The sequence below is a fragment of the Macrotis lagotis genome, chromosome 5, assembly GCF_037893015.1.
Source record: "Macrotis lagotis isolate mMagLag1 chromosome 5, bilby.v1.9.chrom.fasta, whole genome shotgun sequence".
Classification (NCBI taxonomy): domain Eukaryota; kingdom Metazoa; phylum Chordata; class Mammalia; order Peramelemorphia; family Peramelidae; genus Macrotis; species Macrotis lagotis.
This window is the reverse complement of record NC_133662.1, coordinates 216,154,928-216,181,470: the sequence shown is the minus strand read 5'-3', so window position 1 is coordinate 216,181,470 and position 26,543 is coordinate 216,154,928. Positions and strand designations below refer to the sequence as shown.

At 38.5% G+C, this 26,543-nt stretch overlaps 1 protein-coding gene across 1 annotated transcript in view; it reads left to right on the top strand.

The window, feature by feature from the left end:
• The first annotated feature begins 9,299 nt into the window (after positions 1-9,299).
• Positions 9,300-26,543, top strand: part of KCND3 (potassium voltage-gated channel subfamily D member 3) — a 311,081-nt gene continuing 293,837 nt past the window's right edge. Inside the window, exon 1 of the mRNA XM_074188436.1 lies at positions 9,300-11,357. Within this exon, the coding sequence (XP_074044537.1) occupies positions 10,252-11,357 (1,106 nt within the window). The 5' untranslated portion in view covers positions 9,300-10,251. The remainder of the gene's footprint in view (positions 11,358-26,543) is intronic.

Genomic DNA, 26,543 nt, shown 5'->3' with positions numbered 1-26,543 from the left:
TAAAAGACATTGCAAGTGCTTTGTTTGGATTTTCCTCTTCCATGACCCCTCGTTTTCTTTTTAAAAAATTTATTTTATTTTGTTTTTTCGCAAGGCAAATGGGGTTAAAGTGGCTTGCCCAAAGCCACACAGCTACAGATAATTATTAAGTGTCTGAGGTAGGATTTGAACTCCTACTCCTGACTCCAGGGCTAGTGCTCTATCCATTGCACCACCTAGCCGCCCCCCGACCCCTCATTTTCTAATATGAGAAAGCAGTTTGTAAAATGTCTTAAATCTAGAAAAGGTCAAAATGGGTACATGATGCATACATAAAGAGTGAGACCATAAAGCAAATTAAGAGAGCATGAAGTAGTTTATCTGTGAGATTTATGGATAAGGGAAGAATTTAGGATCAAAGATGTAGAGAATATTACAAAATGTAAAATAGATAATTTTGATCATATAAAATTAAAATGTTTTTGCACAAACAAAACCAATGCCACCAGAATTATAAGGAAAACTGAAAAACGGTAGAAATTTGCAACAATTATGTCTGATAAAAAATAGAGAGAGAATTGAGTCACATTTATAAAAATACAAATTGTTCCTCAATTGATAAATGATCAAAGGATATGAACAAGCAGGTTTCAAAGAAATCAAAGCTATCTACAATCTGCTTTAAAATGTTCTAAATCACCATTGGTCAGAGAAATGCAAATTGAAACAACTCTGAGGTACCACCTCACATCTATCAGAGTAGTTAATATTGCAACAAAGGAAAATGATGTCTGTTGGAGGGGATGTGGGAAAAGAGGACATTAATACACTGTTTTTTGGAGTTGTGAACTGATCCAGCCATTCTGGAGAGTAATTTGGAACTATGCCCAAAGGCTATAAAACTGTGCATACCCTTTGATCCAGCAATACTAATGCAAGGTCTATAATCCAAAGACATCCAGATAAAAGGGGGGGAAAGGACCATTTGTACAAAAAGATTTATAGTAGCTCTTCTTGTAGTGGCTAAGAATTGGAAGTCAACAACATGCCTATCAATTGAGGAATGACTAAACAAACTGGTATATGATTGTAATGGAATATTATTCTTCTGTAAGAAAAGATAAGCAGGATGACTTCAGAAAACCTGGCAAGACTTACATGAACTGATGCATTGTGAAGTGAACAGAACCAAGAAAATATTGTACACTGTAACAGCAATATTGTTAGGTGAAGAACTGAGTGACTTAGCTATTCTCAGCAATCCAATGATGCAAGACAATCCCAAAGGACTGATAATGAAGTATACTATCCAATTCCAGAGAAAGAACTTATTCTGATTGAATACAGATGGAAGCATATTATCTTTCATTTTCTTTCTTCATTTTTCTTTTATTTATGTCTTTTTGTACAAAATGAATCAAATGGAAATGTTTCACATAATTGCACATGTATAACTCATATCTGATTTCTTACCATCTCAAAGGGGGGAAAGGAAAGAATGTGGAACTCAAAACCTTAGATAAAAAATTTAAAAAATTTTAGAAATAAGGAAAAAATAAATTAAAGAAGGAAAAAAATCTTTAAAACAATTTCTACATGGAAAACATTTTGAAGGTTTCAGATTGATGGATACCCTGATGCTGATGAATGGCAGTTTTTCTTTCTTCAAAAAAAAAACCAATCTCTTGAACCATTAGGATAGGAGACAGAGTCCTGGAATTGAGAGAAGCAAAGGTGACTAAGACAGCAGCCACAATTGAGTACTAGCTAATCAGAGATAATGCACCTCAAGAACGATGGGGTGACATAGTGGATAGTGTACTAAACTAAAAATCAGGAAAGCCTGAGTCATGATCTAGCCTCAGACTCTATTTACAGTGAGCCCTTGGGTAAGTCATTTCATATTTATTTGTCTGTTTCCTCATCTATAAAATGGAGATAATAAAAGTAACTACCTCAAAGGGTTGTTTTGAGAGTGAATGAAGATTCCGAGAATTGAATTAATATGAATGAAGCACTTTGCAAAACCTAGAATGCTATATAAATGTTCGAAAAAGATAATAAGATAATAATACCTGAGTTTATATAGCTTTTCAAAACTTTATAAACCTTATTTCATTTGAATCTCACAAAATTCCAAGAAGATAGGAACTACAAGTATTATTATTCTCATTTTATAGCTGAGAATGTAGTTTTAAATAAGAGGTAGGGAGATGAGTATCTGGTCTAAGATGCAGAGCTTGCAGTTTGGTCCATGAAGGATCCTACTGAGTGTAATTTCATGACATCAACTACTCATTCAGGCAGCTAGGTTTTGGTCTCTGTAGTGGGGAGAAGCATAGTACAGGGTGGTAGATACAATCCTTGAAATTTAGTTCAGCCCAACCAGTGCTGTTCCCCAGACAGTCTACTAAGAAGAGGAATGATGGCTTTTCTGTTGATGGTCTAAGCTCTTGCAGGACTTGGAGCCATGAGCTGTAGGGGTTCTATGCCCTAAGCTATGCCCAAGACTGGCTCTGTGATGTTCACAAGAAACTCTTTCCCAGTGAAGAGACTCAAGGGATCTTAAGCCTCATATTGAAGAACTACTGCTGTCAGTCTTGCTTTGTAGAGAGGAAATTTGTTCTTAGAGAATCCTGGGGACTTGTTGTGTGAGGGCATGAACCACAGGTTTTCTCTCCAGGATTCTTGACTCTTATAGCATCATATGATTTTAGAGAAGTGACTTAGAGATCTTTTAAGTCTCATTCTTGCTTGCATGTATGCAGTTTAAAAAGCACTTTACATAGAGCATTTGATCCCCAACAATCCACCAAGGTTATCAATAAGTGTTATGTTTTGCTTGGTATTGTTTAATTTTTACAGATAAGGAAGCTGAAGACCCAAGGTCATGCAGCTACTAAATGTTGGAATCATTCGGTCTTCATTCACCAAGGCCAATCGTCTTTCTTTTGTACCACGCTACCGTATTTTATAGATGAAGAAGCTAAGAGGGGCAATTAGATGGTGTAGTGAATAAAGCACTAGCCCTGGAATCAGGAGGATCTGAGTTCAAATCCAACCTCAGACACTTAATACTTACTTAGCTGTATGACCTTGAGCAAGTCACTTGACCCCATTGCCTTGCAAAAATAAAAAAAAAAGAAGCTAAGGGCAAGGAAAAATGAAATCACCTCCCAAATGTTACAGTGTTAGGAGACATTGCTACACAGTGGAAAGCATTCTGCAGTGGTAGTCTGTGGAACAGAATTGAACTCCCAAGACTACCAGTACTACTACTACTGTGACTTGAACCTCTGTGGTTTTTAGTTTCCACATGTGTAACAAAGAGGGATCTGTATTAAACTGCACAGTGCCCTTTCAGCTATAAATCTTTTGATCCTTTAAGTAAGATTCCAATTTCTTGATTGCCACTATTCTAGTTACATTCTTTTTACTGTAATATGCCATGGCTGTTACCCCCCCCCCCGGCCTAAGCCATAACATGGTACAGTGGAAATTAGAGGTAGGGACTAAATCAGTTCATGTTAATACTCAATTTTGTAATGTATTAAATGAGAGGCCTGGGTTAAATGACCTTTGAGGAACCATAGACCTCTCAGTCACTATTCTTTGATCATATATGACCTAGAAAAGTATGTGTCTGCATTTGTGTGTATGTGTCTGAAGGAATGAATATAGAGATCCAAATTAGATAGCCCTTCATTCTCTGGGATGCTAGGTTACTCCATTTGAACCCAGGTAGAAGCAATGATTCTATCATCGACTTAGAGCTGGAATGTCAGAGATCCAGTGATATTTGAAATGCTCATATCTCTATTTGCTTCATGGGGTGTATCCTCTTTGCAGACTTTTTTAGACCCAGTCTGGTTCCCCCCCCCAGACAAGTTAGCATCATTTTGTATGCAAAGAATCCAGTTAGATTTTTATGTTATTCTAATAATGATAATAGTTCATTTTTACATGGTGGTTTGTGGTTTGCACAACAAACCTATGAGGTAGGGAAAGCAAATATTATCCCCATTTAACAGATGAAAACCCTATGATTTGTGACATTAAATTACTTGTCCATCATTACACAATCATTGTCAGAACCTGAACTGAAACCGATCTTATGCCCATCTTATTTTAAGACTGGTGATCTCTCTACTATGCCATCTCTCTTTTCAGCCAGGCAGAAAAAAAGAGTTCTGTGATGCATTCCAAAATCAAACCCAAGGGATTAACTCAGTCACAGCTTTCTTCTTTTAGGGACCACAATCAGGAATTGATTATACCCTAAGCAGTTATTTTGTTTTCTTGTTGTGATTGTATGTGGGGGATGATATACCCACTGCTTTTCCCATATGGCATCTGAATCACCCTTCCTTTACTTTTAGAATTGAGGAGGGGGAAAACTCTAATTATTTTCCTGCATCAGACAGATGGAGAAATAGAGGCACAGAGATCTTAGCTTGTCTGAGGTCTCACAGTGAGTTGTAGACAATACTAGCCTTTGAATTTAGTTCACCCCACCCATTCCTTTTCCTCAGGGACCTTGTAATCTGATTGGAGAAACAGAACCTCCACACATGAAAACAATTTAAGAGTGTTACCAAGGAACAAATAAAGTTGTGCAAAATTGATGCAAGGCAGCATGATATAGTGGGAAGAAGAATGGCCTTGCAGGAGACCTGGATTCATATCTAACATCTAATTAGGCATATTGCTTTCCCCTGAGCCTCAGTTTCCTGATTTGTAAAATGGAGATAACAACACATGTGCCATCTTATCTCATGGGGTTGTTGTGAGCATAGTGTTTTGAAAATGTTAAGTTCCAATAGAAATATGAGTGCCTAAATCCTGAGGGGATAAAGAAAACGTTGCCAAGATCTTGATCAATTGGATGTAATGTTGGGGTTGAGGAGGCACCTGAGAGTTTAAAAGTGGGCTGTTTCACAATGGAAGGATAAAAGGAATATAATACAAAACAAATCTGTGACAAAAGATTTCTAAACCTTTACCAATGTCCCACTTATAGTAATAGTTCACATTTATAGGGAGTTTGCTGTTTATAAAGCAATTTTCTCACAATAACCCTGTGGGATAGTTAATGCAAGTCTTATTATCCTCATGTTATAGATGAAAAAACAAACTCAGAGGCACGAGTGACTTGCCCAGTGGTAACATGGCTAGGAAGTATTGGGTCCTTCTGACTTGAACTAGGTCCTTCTGACTCCAAGTCAGGAGTCTTCCACATGAAAGTCCTTCAGATTCCCCCAACCCTTTTCCATCCTTCCACTATAGCAGCAGTGTCTCTTTAAAGGAGGTATTTAATACAAAAAAAAATTCAGATAGAGAAAACAATGTAGCTACACTGTCTCCTTAAAGGGATATTTAATACAACAAAAGTCCAGTTGAGAGAAGAAAGTAACTACATTGTCTCTTTAAAGGGATATTTAATACATTAAAATGCCAGTAGAGAGAAGAATGGAGACAGTCCCTTGGAATTTGTCATGATGAGGTTTGCCTCTGTTCAGTTATTTGGAAATTATCTGAAGTTAATGTTTCAGATGAAGATTCCCAAATCCTTTCCAAATTGCAGCATGTCAATATTGGAAGGGGCATTAGCAACCATTCATTCCAAATTGTAGTTGATAGCAAAATTGCTTGGATCACATCTTTGTCTTCCAACTTTTGCTTGAAATCAGTCCATTCTACTTTGGGATGCCTTTTTACTTCTTTGCAGCTCCTACCCATTTGTTGTAAAGTTAACCCATGGACCAATAGAGCAAATCTATTCATTATTCCACATGAAAGTCCTTCATATTCCCCCCAACCCTTTCCCATCCCACACTCTACTTTCTTCATAAAAAATACCTTTAATTAATTCAGTTGACCTTCATGGCCCATTTACTTACAGCTTTTAAAAATCCTGGTAACGGGCAGCTAGGTGGCACAGTGGATAGAGCACCGGCCCTGGAGTCAGGAGTACCTGGGTTCAAATCCGGTCTCAGACACTTAATAATTACCTAGCCGTGTGGACTTGGGCAAGCCACTTAACCCCGTTGCCTTGCAAAAACCTAAAAGAAAAATCTTGGTCACTTTTCAGCTTATCAATGTCTTTCCTAAAATATGGTATCCAGAAAAGAATGAGATCCATATGTGATCTGACCAGGAGTTAAACTCTCACCATTCTATTCCTGGAAAACTTTGCCTAAAATGGCATTAACTTGCTTGGTCACCATATCACACCATGAATATATGTTGGGCTTGTAGCTTTCAGTCAGGGTTCTTAAGTTGAGACCATGAATGTTTTAAAAAATAGTTTGATAGCTGCATTTCAATATAATTTATTTCCAATGTAGTCCTATGTATTTTATTTTATTCATTTGAAAACATTACTCTAAGAAGCAGTTCTTGGGTTTCCTCAGACTACCAGAGGGGTCCATGACATGCAAAAAAGGTGAAGAACCCTGATGATTTTGGTGAAAATAAAAATTTTATTTCCCCCATCCCTATATATGTTTTTCATATTTTCTCAGAGAATGCAGAATTATTTTAATTTCAAAAGTTGAAATGATGTCAAAAATCACTGGTCTGAGACTCAGATAACCTGAATTTGAATCTCATCTTTGTTACTAGGCCTTGAACAAGTCACTTAAATACTCTTTTTGGTCAGACGAGATATAGAATGTTACAATCCCTTCTAAGTATCATCTCTCATGGGATTTAGAGTTGCAAGGGACCTTCAAGATGATTAAATTTAGTCCTCTAATTTTATAGAAGATAAAATTTAATCCTAATGAAATGACCTACCTAGGGTCACACAGACAAGAGATTTGAACTCAGGCTTTCTGTCTACAAACCTAGTCACATTTTAGGAACCATACCAGCAACCTAGCATAATGTAGAGAAGAGAGGAGACAAAATGATTGAAGGGTTAGAAACTGGGCCATATGATTAGTTGTAGGAAGTAGAATTGTTTAACCTGAAAAGAGAAGACAGGGAGAAAATTCTAGAAGCTAGTTGGCTTCTAGAATTGGAAGGACCATCATGGGGAACAGGAATTGTTGTTGTTTGTCCATTTTTGAGGAGGACCAATAACAACATGGATCATGTATGACATACTTGAATTGGATTTAAGGGAGCTGCCCAGCTTTACTGTCTTCTGGAGTCATGGAAGTTCAGTGGGAGGACAAAAATCGAGATGGTTGGCAATGGCCTAGGATGCAGTAGATGACTTCGGTGTATTTGATGCTTGCTTAAAACTCTAAACTCTACATAATTCCTGCTTCATCCACCTTCCTGGCCATTGGAAAAAATTGTTCTCATCCACCCATTCTGCCAGGGACAATCTTCACATACTTGGGGTAGACATCCCCCTAACTCTGGCTTAGATATTCTGTCAAGATGGTTTAGTATGGTGTCACTGGGTAGGGAAAGGAAACAAAACTATTTGGAAATGATGTGATATAAAAGCAAAAAGTAGCAATAAAAATTTAAAAAATCATTCAATTAAAATAAGAGATTAGATTTGTTTTGTTTGATTCTAAATGACAGAATCAGGAATAATGGGTGGAAATTGTACAAAAATGGCTCAATGTTACCTAGCTGTGTGACCCTGGGCAAATCACTTAACCCTATTGCCTTATGAAAAAAAATGGTTCAATGTTAGTTGTGTTGGGATGTTTTGGATGCTTTCTTTCTTCAGGGCTCCAAATAGATACTGAATGATTGCTTGCCAAGGCTGGGCAACTAAATGTAGCAGTGGATGGAGTGCTGGGTCTGTCAGGAAGACCTGAGTGCAGATTGGGCCTGACACTTCCTAGTTGTGTGACCCTGGGCAAGTGACTTAATCTGATTTACCTTGTTTTCTCATCTGTTAAATGATCCAGAGAAGTAAATGACAATCCACTCCAGTACCTTTGCCAATAAAACTCCAAACAGAATCATAAGGAGTTGGGCACAGCTAAAATGACTGGACAGCAACACTTGGCAAGGATGTGGTAGAGAGATTTTCACAGCTAGGTGGCATAGTAGATAGAGTGTAGTCCTCGGGGTCAGGAAGACCTGAGTTCAAATCCTGCCTCAGACATTTCCTACCTCTGTGACCCTGGGCAAATCATTTAAACTTTCTCAGCCTCAGTTTCTCCATGAGTAAAATGAAGATAATATCATCCACTTTACAGGAAGATTGTGTGGATGAAAATGAAAATGAATAAAATGCTTTGCAACCTTAAAGTGCTTTGTAAAGATTATTATTATCATTACCTTTAGTTGATTCCAATCAAGATTCTTCAATTCAGGGATAATCATATTGCTTTTGGTACTTAATAGGACTTTTTCTGGTCTATTTTTGTTTGTTGGTTTTTTGTGTTTGTTGTGTTGTGTTAATATGAATAGCTGGTTATTATCACCCACATAATCAGGGAAGTAAATATGGCTTTTTTTAACCTGAGCTTGGATTACTAGCTCAGTAGTTGTGTGATCTGGGCCTTTGCACTGAGACTTTTTGGGATAGAATGGGATGGTTGAGATGATAAAGCTTTCCAAAACCAAATAACATTCATTTTGATTATCTGCTCTTTTGATTTGTCTGGGTTCCTGCATCCACCTATTATCACAAGAAAGGAAAAGCAGAATTTCCCTTTCTATATAACAATGGCATTTGATTATGACATAGGTTTTAGGCAGAGCATGTCCATATACTCTCTAACCATCTGAAACCCATATTGAAAAAATAAATCACCATGTAGTAATAATAAAAATAAAATATTTTCCTCATTAACTCTGAGCTCACTTTTCCATAAGTTCCCATTCAGCAGGAAGATTGAATCTTTATATATATATATATATATATAATCTTTGAGGCATACAAATAATGTGGGGGGGGGACAGTGTATGTGTCCAGGGAATGCATGTGGAGGTCGGCCCCAAGATTGAACATTTGTGAGTAGGGCATATACACAGGTCAAAGAATTGATATCTCAACATGATAGATAAAAGACCAGAAGGATATACTGGGGAGGCAGAGACTACATTAGAAATGGGCCAGGGAGATCAAAAATCTGGGGATCATTCTGACTGCAAGGCAGCTATCCCTAAAGGGACTAAGAGGCAAAGACAAAGATAAGCTACAGTCCAAAGTTCTTTAGGTTTTCATGTCTCCATCATTTTATGCTGAGTCTTTTCTTGAAGGCAATGGACCCCTTCCTTGGTGGGTGTTGGGGACAGAGATATTGTAGCAAGTCCACAAAACCATATATACTGTGAATATTGCCATTTTATCACTATGTATTTCCACAATCAATATATTAATAATGCAGGTACTGTGAGGGAGAGGAATTATTTGACATTTTTTTATATTAAAAAAAGGGATTTTTCACACTCAAAAAGTTTGAGATCCAATTCTCTAGGTCTCTAATTAACAAACACATATTATTATGTTACTAATAATATCCATATTGGGTTATATTTGTCACATTTGTAGGTTAGGTCCTGAAGGGGAAAAAAAGGGAATCATTCATTCCCTGATTTGTGAGTTGGAAGTGAAGTCATAGGTGGGCCAAAACAGCAGAGGGCTTAGTTCCTGGGTATTTTGCAGAATGAACTGGCATCCTAGGATTTTTTTTAAAAATTAATTTAAATTTTTTTCAGTTACATTCAGAAGTAGTTTTCAACATTCATCCATTTGCAATGCTGGGATTTATTTGATCTAAATTGGGCATCTCACCTTATTGACTAGGGAAACAAGTAGAAGGAGTATGTTTATTCCTGCTCTTTCTCTGCCTCCTGCCCCCCAACTTCCTAATTGCCTTGGTTGGTGGAGAAACACATATTAGCATGTTTATTCTACTTTTAATGAGAAATCATTTACCCATTCCCAATTTAAATTTGTAATCGGGCCATAACCTTTCGGAGCTGATTATAGCCTGCGTCTTCTCAGATCTTTCTTTTGAGGATGCTTTACTTCCATATGATTCCAAGCTTTTAAGAGGAACTTAATTTGTCACGGAGTCGTCAGCAACTATTAGGAATGGAAAGGGAAAATGCAAGATAACTCTGTCATTTGTTTTTTTTTTTCTTATAGTGCACTGAATTAGCCTTTAGATAAAATCTCATTTTTTTTGGTCACTAGTGGTTTACCCCTAGTCTCTTACCTTTTACTTCTCTCCATCCTGACTTACCCCCCCTTTCTCTGCTCTCACCCTCAGGGGTTGCTGAGCTAACTCCAAGCTGGTGTGGGACTTTTCCAAGACTCGGTAACTTGTCCTGAGAGCTGGCGTCACCATGGCTGCTGGAGTCGCAGCTTGGCTGCCTTTTGCCAGGGCAGCAGCCATTGGCTGGATGCCCGTGGCCAACTGCCCCATGCCCCTGGCCCCAGCAGACAAGAACAAGAGGCAAGATGAACTGATCATCCTCAACGTGAGTGGGCGCCGGTTCCAGACATGGCGGACCACGCTAGAGCGCTACCCTGACACCCTACTTGGGAGTACAGAAAAGGAATTCTTTTTCAATGAGGACACCAAGGAGTATTTCTTTGACCGAGACCCAGAAGTATTTCGCTGTGTCCTCAACTTCTACCGCACAGGGAAGCTGCATTATCCCCGGTATGAGTGTATCTCTGCTTACGATGATGAGCTGGCTTTCTATGGCATCCTTCCAGAGATCATTGGGGACTGTTGTTATGAAGAGTACAAGGATCGCAAGAGGGAGAATGCAGAGCGGTTGATGGATGACAATGACTCTGAGAACAACCAGGAATCCCTGCCATCACTTAGTTTCCGTCAGACCATGTGGCGGGCTTTTGAGAATCCTCATACAAGCACTCTGGCCTTGGTCTTCTACTATGTCACTGGCTTCTTCATTGCTGTTTCTGTCATCACTAACGTAGTGGAGACTGTGCCCTGTGGCACAGTCCCTGGGAACAAGGAGCTGCCATGTGGTGAGCGTTATGCGGTGGCCTTCTTCTGCTTAGACACGGCCTGTGTCATGATCTTTACTGTTGAGTACCTGCTACGGCTCTTTGCAGCACCTAGCCGTTACCGCTTTATCCGGAGTGTGATGAGCATCATTGATGTGGTGGCCATCATGCCATACTACATTGGCCTGGTGATGACCAACAATGAGGATGTGTCTGGCGCCTTTGTCACACTTCGGGTCTTCCGAGTCTTCAGAATTTTCAAGTTCTCCCGGCACTCCCAGGGTTTGCGCATCCTGGGTTATACACTTAAAAGTTGTGCATCAGAGCTGGGCTTCCTCCTCTTTTCTCTCACCATGGCCATCATTATCTTTGCCACTGTGATGTTTTATGCTGAAAAGGGCTCTTCTGCCAGCAAATTCACAAGCATTCCGGCTTCCTTTTGGTATACCATTGTCACCATGACTACATTGGGGTAAGTAATGGTCACAACCTGTGGGGGTGAAAGTTGTTCCATGCAGATTTGGAATGAGGGAATAAGGATAAAACATCTCATACAAGTTCTCCAGGAGCCAGGAGGAAATTCCCAACTCGGGAGACCAAAGCATACAGGAGCTCTGGCTTCTGAGGGCAAGGGAATGAAGGAAAGGGGTGATCAAACTGGCAGTGACTAGAGTCTAAAATATATTTTCTAAAGTTTATAGGTCAAACTGACTATTTTATTTTTAGATGAGTAGCCTGTGTTAGATCCTTGAAGGTTTATACCATTGGCAGGAAGTGAGGAGTGTCAGTGATTTGCTGTGGGGAAGGGTGCGCTTTTATATTGCAGAAGACAGACTAGGCTCTGTGGATTCCTCCAGTTCAGATTTTTTTTCCCCCAGCATATTCAGAGGTTGTTTGTTTTGCTTGTACGATACCTATTTCTCTTTAGTGGACTCTCAGGAGCTGGGTGACTTTGGGCAGACTTTCTGGGATTCTGAACTTGGGCTCCTGGAAAGTGGCATGCCCTGTCCTTTCCTAAAAGATGAATGACCATTTTCTCCATTGATGAGTGGTTAAACTGCATAAGACTGCTGGGCTATTGGGGTCAGACAAAAGCACCAGCTTTAGATAGAGAGGAGAAAGGCAAGCTTGAGGTGAGAGGAACCACACACATGGAACTCCTCATCCATCCACTGGGTTCTCTTTTCTCTGCTTCATCTGAAGTCAGAGAAATGTATTCATGCCTCTTGAATGGGAAACCTTTCACCAGAAAAAAAAAGAGGCCTACAGAGAAAGAGATTACAGCCTTCACCCTAACAGGATTAGAACCAATAAAGGCAGCTTTATAGAAACATGTATTTCTTAGGGGTTTCTGCTCCAGCTGTTGGAAGTTGTTGAGCCTAATGCAATTCTATCACAATTCATATGCTGGGTCTATATTTGCTTAGGCCAGGAAGCGTTATATTGCTGATGGAGAATTCATGAAGCTTTTTATTTGGTCTTTGACAATGCTGTTGGTTGCATCCCGGTGATTTGATTTTTTTTCCTCTGGCTGAGGCCCCACGACTCGGATGTCAGTCTTTCCATAGTGCTGTGTGAGCTTATTGGGAATGACTGAGTAGGTGATGGGACCTTTTAAAATGATTACATTTGTCATTCTGCTAGGTCCGGGAAGCCACAAGTCACAAGGAGGAGGAGAAAGAGGAGAAAAGAGAGTTCTGTTTTTGGTCTTTTCTGGTCTCTAAGAACCTGAGGAGAGCCAAGGCAGTAGAGTCTGGCAGTCTCTTTAATAGAGGTTTGCCCTTTGACTCCCTGGTTGAATCTTTTCAGGTGAAGGGCCTTATTAACTGGAAATAGCAACCAGAATAAACAAGAATTTCTTTCTTGGAGTGGGTAATCTAACCAAACTGTATCTTTCTGACTCCTGAGTCTGGTGTTCTAGCTACAGTACCAAGCTACCTCTCATTTCCCAGGATAGCCATCCTTCATTAAGGGATTTGTAAAAGTTATGTCCATTGAATCTAGAAGATGGTAAGTGGTCACATGACTAGCATTCTCGAAGTCTTGAGTAACTTCTTCCCAGACTAGCAGTTGCAAAACTTTGTATAAATTCCAAGGAGTACAGGGTGTAAACTATCCAGATGTTGGTACTATTTCAGATTCTTGGAATTCCAGTTCTGAGGATAGAGCATTCATAACACTAGAACACACCAGAAGATGTAGGCAAGAAATGAATTAGTCAAGAAATAGGGAGGAGAAAATGGAAAAAAGAAAGAGGAACAGTCTGAATATAACCAGTGGCCCAGTCAAAGGCAGGAAATGCTCAACAAACCAGTCTTTGTAAAGGGCTCTGTATTCTTCCAGGATTTTATAAAAAATAAAACTATTGAATCTCAAAGTTGGAAAAGATTCAGAGGCCATCCAGGCCAACCCATAGCTGAACAACCAATCCATACCTCCTCTGTGTTCCAGATCATTTATTCTCTGCTTGAAGACCATTTAGTGAGGGGGATCCTTTATCTTTCAAGGAAGACCTATTAGATTCAGAATCTGTCTTTCACATGCCACCATTGTCCCTGCTTTGTTTTTTATTCCTTGCTTCATTTTGTTATGTTTTGGAGTTTTTTGATAGGGAAAGGGGGTCATTGGTCTGCCAACATTATTGATTTTTCAAAGCTCTCCTTTCCTTCCATCATTTATAGTAAACTTTGACTCTGATTTTTTTCATATGTTCCCTTCTTCCTAGGTGTTCAGGAGTTACTGCTTCATTGCCAAAGAGGAACCTCCTTCTCCTCTCTGTCTAATCCCTACACTTATAATAGGGTAACCATCTCAGCAGCCTGGGTTCTGAATAATGCAATTTTACTATATCTAGGAGATTATGATATTCATGGACAACTAGCTACCTTACTAAGAATCAGGACAATCCATATTCTAACCCAATGAGAACAGCAACAATAATAATTGCTTGCAGGAGTGGCTAGGTGGTGCAGTGGATAGAGCACCATCCCTGGAGTCAGGAGTACCTGAGTTCAAATCCGGCATCAGACACTTAATAATTACCTAGCTGTGTGGCCTTGGACTAGTCACTTAACCCCATTTGCCTTGCAAAAATCCTAAAAAATTAATAATTGCTTGCATTTATACAAGTGCTTTAAAATGCTTTACAAATATTATCTCCTTGAACTCTCACAGAAATTATGGGAGATAGGTGCTATTATTAAACTCATTTTTCAGATGAGAACACTGAGGCTGAGTTATATTAAGTGACTTGCCCACAGTTTCACCAATAGTTAGTATCTAAGGTGGGATTGAAATTTAGGTCTTCCTGACTCTAAGGTCAGCCTTAGAACCACCATGCCACAAAACTGTTTATGTAGCTAAGCATTTCATGGAAAAGGCGTCAGAGTATATAAAATGGACACCTTGGGGACAGGAAGAATTGAACTGAAATCCTACATTTGGCACTTAAAGGCTATGTACCTCAACAAGAATAAAACAGTCTCTACCTAAGGAAGCTTATATTTTTTGTAATAAAATTTTAGTAATAAAAATTTCTTCCAAACATCTTTTTCCCTTTAATCATATTTACTTGTGTTTATACTATATACTCTCCCTCTCCCCCCATCCCTTTTAGACTATAACCTCTTTGAGGGAAAAGGCTGCCATTTTTCATCTTAAGTCTAGCACTCAAGAGCTAATATCTAGCACATTGGTGGTACTTCAAGATTTCTTGGTCACCTAAGTAGAAATGTTGAAAAAATTCACAAATGTTCATTAAATTCAATTGAATTATAACACTTTACAGTGAATTGGTACTTTATAGTTTTCAAAAGTGTTTTTAATTGCATCATCTTTCTTGACCCTTACAGTAGGTACTTTTATTTAACCAAATCTTGATTCCATTGGTCAAAAGAAATCTCAGTGAGGAAATTCTCCAATTTGCCCTTCAATTTATAAAAAGAGTTCATAGGTACTACTACCCTGACTTTATAGAGAAGGATAAATAGGCTCAGTACCATGGATAAAAGTCATATAGCTCATAAATGAGAGTAGGACTCTCAGGCCTTTTGATTTCTACTTCAGTACTATTGTGACTATACAGACTGTCTAATCCCAGGAGGTCCCAGGGCTTGAACTCATGAGAATCAATAACCAAGAACTAACACAAGTTTTGAAGAATTTTGCAGGCAAGCATCTAAAGGAGTTTTCCAATCCTAAGAAACTGCATCAAAGAGACTTTTTAGTTACTCTTCCAGTTAGATATTCTGGCTTATTCCCTGTGGATGGATCCATGAATTCAACTACAGAAAACTCTAATGGAAAGAGTGTTGATCTTGTAGACAGAAAATTTGGGCTTTAGTCCCAGGTCTGCCCTTTTTGACCTATGGAATCCTCTTGGTAGATCTCTGTGACTGCTTTGAGGCTTGTTTTCCCCCCATCTGTAAAATGGAGAGATTCATTTTACAGGGCTATTGAGAGGATTCATGGAGATACTTGCATATAATGCACTCTATAACCATAAAACACTATAGAAATATGAATTCTTATTAGTTTTACCTCTCAAAGGTGTCTTATAGCTTGGCAGGGGAGCAGCAAGTAGCCTAAATTGTCCCTGGAACCCAGCCCCCCAAAATCTGATCATGATGCACCCTCTGGGTTTCAAACAGCCAAGGGCTTCTTCCCCTAAGGAAAGTAACAACAAGCAGACATTTCCCAAGGGCTGAAGTTTCTGTGGGTGGGGACAGACTCACATCACAGCAAGGAATCAGAATGTTCCAGGCTAACTCGAGGTACAGGCAGAATGAGTGGAATATAGACCAAGCCACAAATGTTTGTCCTCCAGCTCTGGGAATCCTAAATTCTGGGTTTAGATCAAGTGTTACTTCTTGCTTGCGGCTTTCCCTAGCTTCTCTATTCTCCTTCCTCCTTCTCCCCTCTATATTTTTCTTCCTATCTTGTATTTAATTCTCTTCCTTAAAGGCACATTAATTTTGGAGAGCCTGAATTCTAATCTCAGATCTGTATGACCTTAGGCAAGTCACTTGACTTCATTAGGATTCAATTTCTTCATCTATAAACTGAGGCAGTTGGACTAAGATATCCAAGGCCCTTGCAGTTCTAAACCTATGATTCTATGTATATATATATATGAAGATTTTTGCTAACTGGAATTACAAGTATATATATAATTCTAATTAGCAAAAATATTTTCTCTCTCTGTTTCCCCCCCACACCCCTTGGAAAAAGCTTACAAAAATGAATTTTTAAAAGTCATAATAAATAAGTATAGCTAAACAAAACAAATTCATGAATTACCCATGTCTTCATACATTCATGCAGGCAGCATATATACATACATGTAAATATGGATGTGTATATACATAAACACATATACATTTTCTCAAGTCTGTCATAAAGTAGCTAGCAGCATTATTAGTCCTCTGAAATCATGATGTGTCATTACTCTGATCAGAGTTCTTAAATCCTTTAAAGTTTTTTTTTTTTTAACACTGTTGCTGTTGTAGTATAAACTGCTCTCTTGGTTTTGCTCACTTCACTTTGCATCTTCTGATTTGTTTATGTCACCCTTGATGTCTATATCACATATCCATTTAAACTTATCTTGGGGGTGGCTAGGTGGCACAGTGGATAGAGCACCAGCCCTGGAGTCAGGAGTACCTGGGCTCAAATCCGGTCTCAGACACTTAATAATTACCTAGCTGTGCGGCCTTGGGCAAGCCAATTAACCCCATTTGCCTTGCAAAAACCTAAAAAAATAATAAAATAAACTTATCTTGGTATTTGGTGTGATTGGTAGTCTATAACAAGTTTCTGCCAGTTTGCTTTCTAGTGTCTCCAAGCAGTTTTTCTCAAATACTAAACTTTTATCCCAGTCACATCAATTTGGCTTCCTTTGCTTCTGTATATTGTGTAATAACTGATTTCCTTTTTTTCTTTTTATCTTCAATGCCTAGCAATACTATCTGCCAAGAGAAAGTTCTTAATGAATGTCTATTAAAATAAATTGAATGCTGTATCAAATAATCTCAGGTAGTATAGGGAGATAAGTCAGTTTAGTCAAGGGCATTATAAAGTGCCATCTTTAGGTCCTTTTGGATTGGTGTCAGCTTGCTTGGACCAGCACACTTCTAGTTGCTGACCTTCTCTGTCCTTGGTTTCTTAGGGATTCCAAAATTAGCTCACTGCTTAGGCTATTCTGAGAGAAATATAAGGATATGTTTGACTGAGAGATGAGGGTCCCAATGTATTGTGCCTTAGTCAGACCACACCTGGAGGGTTGTGACCTAAAGTTTTAGGAAGAATTTTGATAAATTAGACAGTAGCCAGAGAAGGGAGACTAAGAAAATTGATCACAAGAGCTAGGAATAGAAAAGCTAGCCTGGGAAAGAAATGGCTCAGAGGGATATACTGGAGCCAGCTCTTGCTATGAGAGCTGATTGTTAAACTTTTAGTGTGAGCAGTTACATCTCAAAAACTGGCAAATGTTACCAATCAATGCATGACTTGTTTCATTGATTGTCTGCACCAAAGATGCCAAACACACCTCCCACTAACATCATGCAGCCCCGCAGCACTTCCACAGTGCCTCCAAACTAGAATAAAATGTGATTGGAAAACATTTTACAAATAAATAAAAATACAACAAAAACTTTAAAAAAGTTAATAGGTGATTTTTTTCTAATTCAGTATGTGACAAGTAGGTCACATTTTGAAGCCTTATGTGTAATTTAGTGGTCCTGCTTCCTTTTGATTCTGCCATAACCAGTCTAGACTTGAGAAATGAATGAGAAAATGTCAATAATGAAGATTAAACTTAAAACTGCCCTGCAAACATATTTTTTCCAGTGAGTCACTTGTTAAACATTTGCTAGCCACCTCATGGGGGATGTGTCTTCAAGTATTTGAAGGGCTGGCATGTTTCCACATGCTATTACACTTGAGGCATTAGATTTGTTTCTCTTTATTTATTTATTCATTTATTTTCAATTTATGGAATAAAACATGGTCTCATAAAATTTTTGGAAATTTGATTTGGTTTTTATCTGTCTCTGAGGGCAGAGCTCTGAGCAATGTTCTCACTTTTTTATTTGACGTTATGGGATAGTGATACTGTTTAAAGTGGCAGATTTAAGATTTGATAGAAAGATAAACTTTCAAGTCATTAGAACTTTCCAAAAGTTAAATAGGTTGTTTTGGGAAAACAGCAGTAGGTTCTCTCTCACTAGAGACCAGGATGACCATTCCTAGGGAATGTTGTTGTAGAGGGGAATGCTTGGGTTAGCTCAGTTTGGGTTAACTCAGCCAGTCTCCTGGGTACCTTCCAACTCTTAAATTCTGTGACTTAGTTGAATCTGCAATTCTAGGTGACTTAAACTTCTTTTTAAATGAAGTTTAAAGTGTTTTTTTTTCATAATAATCCTGTGATGTAGCTAGTATAAATAGTCTGTACCCCATGTTCCAGATGAAGAAACTGAGATTATGTGACTTGTGCGAGGTCAGGAGGCTAGTAAATATCTATCTTTTAAAAAGGTGATATTATCTGCCCTCAGAGACTTTGCAAGACTTATAGGAGAGATAAGGCTCCTAAATACAGAAACGACTAAGAATGAAAATAATCAGAGCTAACATTTATATAGTACTCTAAAGTTTGCAAAGCACTTTATATATGTTTGCTCATTTGATCTCACAACAACTTTGTAAAATGAGCATATAATTATCCTCTTTTATAGATGAGGAAACTGAGGCAGACAGGGATGAAACAACTTGCCTAGTTACTAAGTGTCTAAGGTCAGATTTGAATTCAAGTCTTCTTGACTCCAGATCTAGCACTCAATGCATCATGCCATCTATATTTGAGTACATTCTTGAGAACCTCTCATTTGAAAAAAGAAAATTTTAAAAAGAGATATTTCACTTATTTTGATTAACTCCAGAGGACACATTTTGTTGCAACAGGGGCAAGTTGCAAAGAGATAGAATTAGATTAGACAAAAAAAAAATAAAAATCTCAACTTCCTAGCAATTACTGTTGTCCAAAAATGGAATGGGCTGCTTCAAACCACAGTAGGTTCTCCCTCCCTGCTGGCAGAGATTGGATGATTGGATGACCAACTGTTAAAAAGCCTATAGAGGGGCTCTCTCTCTCTCTCTCCCTCCCTCTCTCTCTCTCTCTCTCTCTCTCTCTCTCTCTCTCTCTTTCTGTATGTGTGTGTGTGCTTTTGTGTTTTATTGATGTGCTTTTTTTGCATTACAAATATTTATACATTATCCAGACTCAGTGAGAGATCTCTTGTAAAAAAGCAAAGCTAACAATATAGAGCAATATAGTGATATCATCTGAAAGTACATGCAGTATCCCATATCTGTAGCATTCCTTTTTAAAAAACTGTGTATTTATTAACAACCCCATTAAAAATACAAAGAAAACAAAAGAAAAACAAATTTTTATTAACAAATATGGATTATCAAGCAAAATAAATTCTCTCATTAGCTACAGTAAAAAATATTTCTGATTCTGCACTTAATCTTTGTCAAGAGATGGATAGTATGTTTTATCCTTGTTCTTCTGGAATCATGAATGGGCATCGTATTGATCATAGTTTTTAAAACTGTAAGTTGTTTTTCCAAGTTGTCTTTACTGTATTGCTATTATTGTATAAATTGTTCTGGTTCTGCTCAGTTCATTCTTCAACAAATTATAAAAGGCCTCAAAATTGTTCACTTTTATAATATTGATGTTATATTATAAATTATCCTTGGTTCTGCTCACTTTATTCTGCATCAGTTCATAAAATTCTTCCCATGTCTCTTTGAAATAATATATTTCCTCGTTTTTTTATATCACAATAATATTCTGTAATGTTTGTATACTACTACTCATTCAGGCATTTCCCCAATGACTGGGCATCCCTTTAGTTTCCATTTTTTTGCCATTACCATAAAAACTAATGTCAATATTTTTTACACATAGGACCTTTTCATCTTTCTTTGAATTCTCTTCAATAGAGGTTAGCAGATATAGATATAGGCATAGACATAGATACAGATTCAGAGTCAAAGAGAGACAGAGATAGATAAATAGATAGATAGATAATAGAGATATAGAAATAAGATATACAGTAAAGCTAGAGGTGATAGACAGATAGATAGAGATAAGAGAGAGAGAGAGAGAGAGAGAGAGAGAGAGAGAGAGATGTACCACTGTAGATCTGTGTACAAAGTACACACTGTTTAGTAAGTTTTTATGCATAACCCCAAATTGCTTTCCAGAATAGCTAGATCAGATCACGGCTCTACTAATAGTACATCATGTGCCCATTTTCCCACAACCCCTCCAACATTTATCATTTCATTTTTTTGGTCAACTTTGGCAGTCTGATAGATCTATTGTTGTTGTTCAATTGTTTTAATTGTGTCAGACTCTTTTTTATCATCCTATTTGGGGGTTTTCTTGGCAAAATACTTATTTTACAGATGAAAAAACTAAGCAAGTGGGGTTAAGTGACTTGCCCAGAGTCAAACAACTAATAAGTATTTGAGGCTGGATTTGAACTCAAGTCTTGCTGACTTTGTGTAGATTACAATAAAATGTGGCAAGGCCTCAAAGAGATGGAAGAACAAAATCATTTTAGTTGTCTGCTGAGGAACCTATTTGCAGTCAAGAAGTAACAGAACCAAACATTGGAAAAGAGTATGACAAGGCTATATATATATATATATATATATATATATATATATATATAGTTACTTTATTTAACTTATGTACAGAGTACATTATGTGAAATGCCAGGGTGGACTAATCAAAATCTGCAATTAAGGTTGGTGGGAGAAACATCAACAATCTCAGATAGGCAGATGATAGCACTCTGCTGGCAAAAAGTGAAGAGGAATTAAGAAGTCTCTTGATGAGGGTGAGAGAGGAGTGTATAAAAGCTGACTTGAAGCTTAACATCAAAAAAAAAACTAAGATCTTGGCAACTGGTCCCATCACTTCCTGGCAAATATATAGAGAGAAGAAATGGAAGTGGTGTCAGATTTTATATTCTTGGGCTCAAAGATCACCGAAGATGGCAGCTATTGCCATGCAATTAAAAGATGTGTGCTCCCTGGTAAGTCTGAATAGCCTACTAAAAACAGACCAAAATGATGATGCTTGTCCTTCATTTCTGGAGAAGACCATGATATCAGGGAGGTAATGCCATGACAATCACATGAATTGGATTTGAGTGAGGAGGGGCTGTGCTAAATCACTAGCCTCATTTTTTCCTCCGGAGCCATCTGAGTCCAGTGGCCAGAAATGGATCAAGACAACTGGAAATAGCCATGGATGCAAGGCAGGCATGGTTAAGTGACTTGTCCAAGGTCACACAGCTAGTTAAGTGTTGACTTAGGCTCCTATACTCAAAGTTATGGTTTTCCAGTAGCAAAATATGCCTGGGAGAGTTGGACTATAAGGAAAGCCAAAGAATCATGAACTTTGGTGCTGGAGAAGACTTTTGAGAGTCCCTTGAAATCAGTCAGTGCTTAAGAAATCAATTCAGACCATTCATTGAAAGGTCAATTATTGAAGCTGAAACTTAAATACTTTGGTCATATAATGAAAAGATGGAACTCATTGGAAAAGACCATGAAGTTGGGAAAGACAGAGGCAAAGGGAGAAGGGGATGGCAGAAGATAAGACAGAGAGATGGTATCATAGAAACAATGACCATGAGCTTGGACAGACTTGGGGACATAGTGGAATATGGTGGAATGAATTAACAACTAAACAACAAACTTCTTAATTGCAGATCCAGCTCTCTGTTCTCTATACCAAATCTAGAAATCTCTTCTAACTCAGAGATTCTCTTGTTCTGAAAGATAGAGCCAATTCATTCTCTGTCTGCTATACAATACTGCCTCTCATTTTTCCAGATTCCCAGGCAGGACTGTGGTTGCTTAGGAATGACAAGTGTATTAAGAATATCTTCCTCCAGCAGTACCAGAATCAACATTCATTGGTTGTTACTTGACTCTAGCTTTGGAGGCTTAAGAATGGTTAGTCCTGTGAAAGCTGGGCACAGGCAGGGTCAGGAGATGGAGGACAAGGCTAACTCTGACCCAACCCCAGCACCAGGTAGTCTCTAGCCTGACTCTGCTGCTTCTGGGCAGCAATGTTTCCAGTAGAGTGAGAAAAAATCCAGAGCAGCCCCATTATTGAGGTCATGACAGACAGCATTGTGAGTTTGGGTAAGCAGGGACCATCTGCAAGCAAGAATAATTGCTGTTTCCTTAATCTTGGATGCATTGTCCCTTGGTCCATCTGAAATGACAGGTGTTTAAAGTACTGAAATTTGCCTTTTAAAATAAATTCCAATGCTGATGGTGCCCATTTAATAGCTCCCTTCCAGAATCTTAAGGAATAACCAAATATTCATTCATTCTCCCCTTCTCCATCTTTTCTTCTTTTTCTCTCTCCCTGTCTCCTTCCCTTTCTCCTTCTTGCTTTCTCCCTCCCTTGCACTCTCTGCCCCCTCTTGCTCTCCCTCTCTCCTTCTTTCTCCCCTTTTCTTCCCCTTCTCTCTCTTCCACTCTTCTTCCCTCTTGCCCTTTCTGTCTTTCCGTCTTCCTCATTCTTTCTCCTTCTGTCCCCTTCTTCCTCTTCTGCCTTTCCTCTCTCCCCCTCTCCTTTCTTCTTCCTCTCTCCTTTTTCTCCCTCCCTCTTTACCCATTTCCCTCTATCTCCTCCTTCCTCCTTCTGGCCTCTTCTTTCCTCCTACTGTTCTTACCCTCCACCTCTCTCCCTCTCTCTTCCCCCCTTCTCCTTTTATCCTCCTCTTCTTTCTCTTCCTTCCTCCCTCTCTCTTCTGTCTCTCTCTCCCCCTTTTCTTCCCCCTTCCCCTCTTTCTGTCCCCTTTTTTCCTACTCCCTGTCTCTCTTTTCCTCTGCTCTGTTTTTACTCACTCTCTCATTCTTCCTGTCCCCCTTTCTTCTCTCTTTCTCTTTATGTCTCCCTCTTTCTCCCTCTTTTCCCCTCCATCCTTCCTTTTATGTGTTTTGTTTTTATTTTTGCTACTACAAAACTTCTAGTAAACACAAACATGATTCTTTCCCAGGAGCAGCAATTATTCTGCCTCAAAAATCGTGTAAATACGAGGTAGTCTGGCCTTCCTTTCCCCCCAGAGATTCAGAGCAAGTATTTGGCCTACTGCTGTCTCTCCCACCTGAGGAGTATTTTGTCCAATCCTGGCATGAGGAACTTCTTTACTGTTCAGGCTTCTGTGTTGGGCAAAAGCTGGTCATATAAAGAATTTTATGGCCTAGATCAAAAGTGGAATGTGTCCGTTGTAGTCTTTGAATATCTACACCTATTGCTCAGTTCCATTAATCAAATGCTGTCCATGCCCAGATATCAGGCCTCCTGAATCCCAAGTTTCCTTCATTGCTACTCTAAGGTAGCAAAGAACAAACTCTTCTTTCCCTTCTCCTTCCTTTGCTCCATCTGCTTACCACCAGGTATGCAATTTCCAGGTGATCATTTACAAGGAAAAAATAATCAAAGAAATGTTACTATGGGGAAATGAAAAATGCATAAAATAAATCTTTCCAGATAAGCCTGGATATGTCTGGATTTTACAAAACCTATTTTTGGTTAACTAAGTACCCAAGTTGAGTCCCAGTCTTCTATTTTGAACAGCTTTTTCATAATTCCCTGAGGCCCCAGAGCTACCTGGAATAGTTTGGTCTACTGCTCACACCAAGATCCTCTTTCCTTTTCCCCAGACCCCATTCTGTGGCATTGAGATCCACTTAGTGAAGCACCCAATCTTTGCTAAAACTCAGTCAATCAGATAACTTTCCAGTTCCTTGGGGGCTTTGGGGGTTCTGCTCTCATATTAATATTTAAGCATTAGAAAATTAATCTATATCATTTTCCCCACTTCAACTCCAAATTGGAAAGGGATGGTGGAAGTAGAGATATGCTAACCTATGAAAAGTAATATAACAGAATCCTACCACTCAAAAAGAAATATTTCACTTCTGTTGTTTATGAGAAAACAAAACAAAACACTACCTTTAGAAATACAGATTTGGCGGGGGGGAGTCCTGGGCTTAAATTCTGGTTTTTTCACTTGCAGCTTAAGTGATCTTGGACCAATCTCTTAATCTCTCTGGGCCTCAGTTACCTTGTCTGTAAAATGACCTCCATAGACCTTTCTTAGTATAAGTTATTGATTCTTATTCATTTTGTATAGTCCTTAGGACCTTCAGTGTGAAATGGGGAAATTGAGGCAGCCATAAAGAAATTTTGAAATCTTTGGATGCAATCCCTTTTGTCATTTTGTAGAGAGGAAAGAGCACTCCTACATCCTTAAAGTCCTATTGAAAGTCTCAACAATTTAACCTTCCATACCTTCTTTTGTTTTCCTATCTGGTCTTAAAGTTGATATTTTCCTGCCTCTATGTCCTTCATATTTGGATCATTCTAAAACTGTCTGTTATTAGACAGGAAAGACCAAGTCTAAACATTCCCCTTGAACAGAATATGATATTGCTTAAAATATAGATTTCTTTAAATCAAGACATTTTTTTCTTGGGGGACCCAGAAAATTCCACCCCATGGACTTCATATACACAAAAAATACCTTCACTATCACGGTCCCTGATAGAATTGACATCTGTCTATTTTCTGAATTTTTTTTGAGAAGTTGAGAAAGAATTTGCTTTCCCAGTGCCTTGGCAATCAACAGACAAGTTGGGGAGGAGCAGGGGTCTGGCGTCTAAGGGACTGGAAAGGGTGAGGAGGCGATGGAGATTACATTTAGCCCTTGTAATCATATTCCTGGTGCCAACATTCCAAAGAGTATCATTAAGCTGAATCAGAAAAATCGTTTTAATATAAGTGCCACCTCCCATACCAGCTTGTTGATGGAGAGATGGATGAGACCTGGGATGCCTCCTTTGTAATGCAATGCTATAAAATCCCATCACCTTCATTATTTCCCATGGAGTCAAAGCATCATAATACCCACGAGCTCAAGAGCAGCTTGAATTTAATATACAGAAAGTCCAATCAAACAATAAATGGGTAGAACTATATAAAGAAGCCATTTTCTGGGAGACTGGCTCCATTTGTGGGGATTCAGCTCCCTGACACATGAAATGGCATCAATCTCCCCCAACTAATTCAGCCACCGACACAGTGTCTTATTTGTTTGCTTCAGAAACTCAAAAGGAGAACTTTTCTCCCTGCATTTTTCTGGCTATTAATGCAAAATTGCAAGTCTCATTTTCTCTGATTTGCATCCAGAGCACAGCAAGGCCTCCCATTGATGCCAGCAAGTCTAGGAGCCCAACCCTTGCTAGCTTCTTGAGTCCTCATTATTCTCAGTGGCAATTTAGAATGCAGTTATTTGTCTCCTTTTAAAAATTACCGTCAATTCTGGACAACAGCATTTGATGGTGTTTTGTATAGTAGGCAGATAAAGTAGAAAAAATGTCTACCCCTGCAAGGGTTTTGAGAGTCAATTATTTATTCATGCTTCTGCCTCAAGGCAGGGGTCCTGATCCAGTCTCTTGAACTCAGTCCTTACTCTGGTTTAACTCTGGTACTCTGATTGCCTAAGTCACAGTTTTTAAAACCTCATTGACAAATTTTTCATCTCCATCCAAAGTCCCAGTGATACCCTACCTTCCTCCCACTTCAGCCTCAATCATATTTAGCCTGCTAGTTTTCAAGGAATATAAGCTGATTTTAATGTTGGCCTGAAGAACCAAATGGAACTACAAAGTTAAATCTACTATTTAAAAAAGAAATCTTGCAATATACTACAATACCAAATATAGACAATTTGGTAGGGGGGTGGGAGAGGGAAATGTTCTCTGAAGAATTAACTCTGCTTTTTGTCCCTAATATGGGTAACTGAGAGTCAATTATAGTTATAAGATTTATCGAGGGTGAGAATCATTATGTATTTTTCTTTATTTCTTAGGTTTCCCATGCTTAGATAGAAAAATAAGTTGGGACATCAAAATGAAATTATGAAAAAAACATGAGAATTATATATTCAGAGAGCATCTTCTCTCTTTTGTCTATTTCTGCCTTCCCCATTCTGTAAAAACCTTCTCGAGAATACTTTCCACTTATAAGTAACGCAACCAACTTACAACTTTTCCTATGAATTTTTCTCTTAAGTCTCTGGCAATCCATTCGAAACCTTTCCTATATTGTTTCCATCAGAGATAAAGGGATCATTTTTGGTTTTCTGACCAGAGCAGGGTTAGTTTAAGTCTTCTGGGATGATAACTGACTTAACCATGTTCTCCCAGGAAAGCAAAATTAGCTTATGGACTCCATTCAACAATAAGAAAACCTATATATCTTGGGTAGATTGGAGACCAAGCCAAAGCAGTGACAGACCCCAGACTGAATTTCTAGGGCTTTACTATGCTTTCCAGGCTTGAGGTTGGCTGGCGATGCTGGCTCTGAGTCACTTTCTGAGTACATTTAAGTCATCTAATGCAATTCATATCTGAGCAGGAATCCCTTCTATAATGTGCCTTATACATGATCATCTGGACTCCTCTGGTTTTCAATTCAATATCTACCTCAGTAACCACTTTTGATTTTGAATAATACTAATAGTAAAAGAAATGTAGTTAGGTAATGCCATAG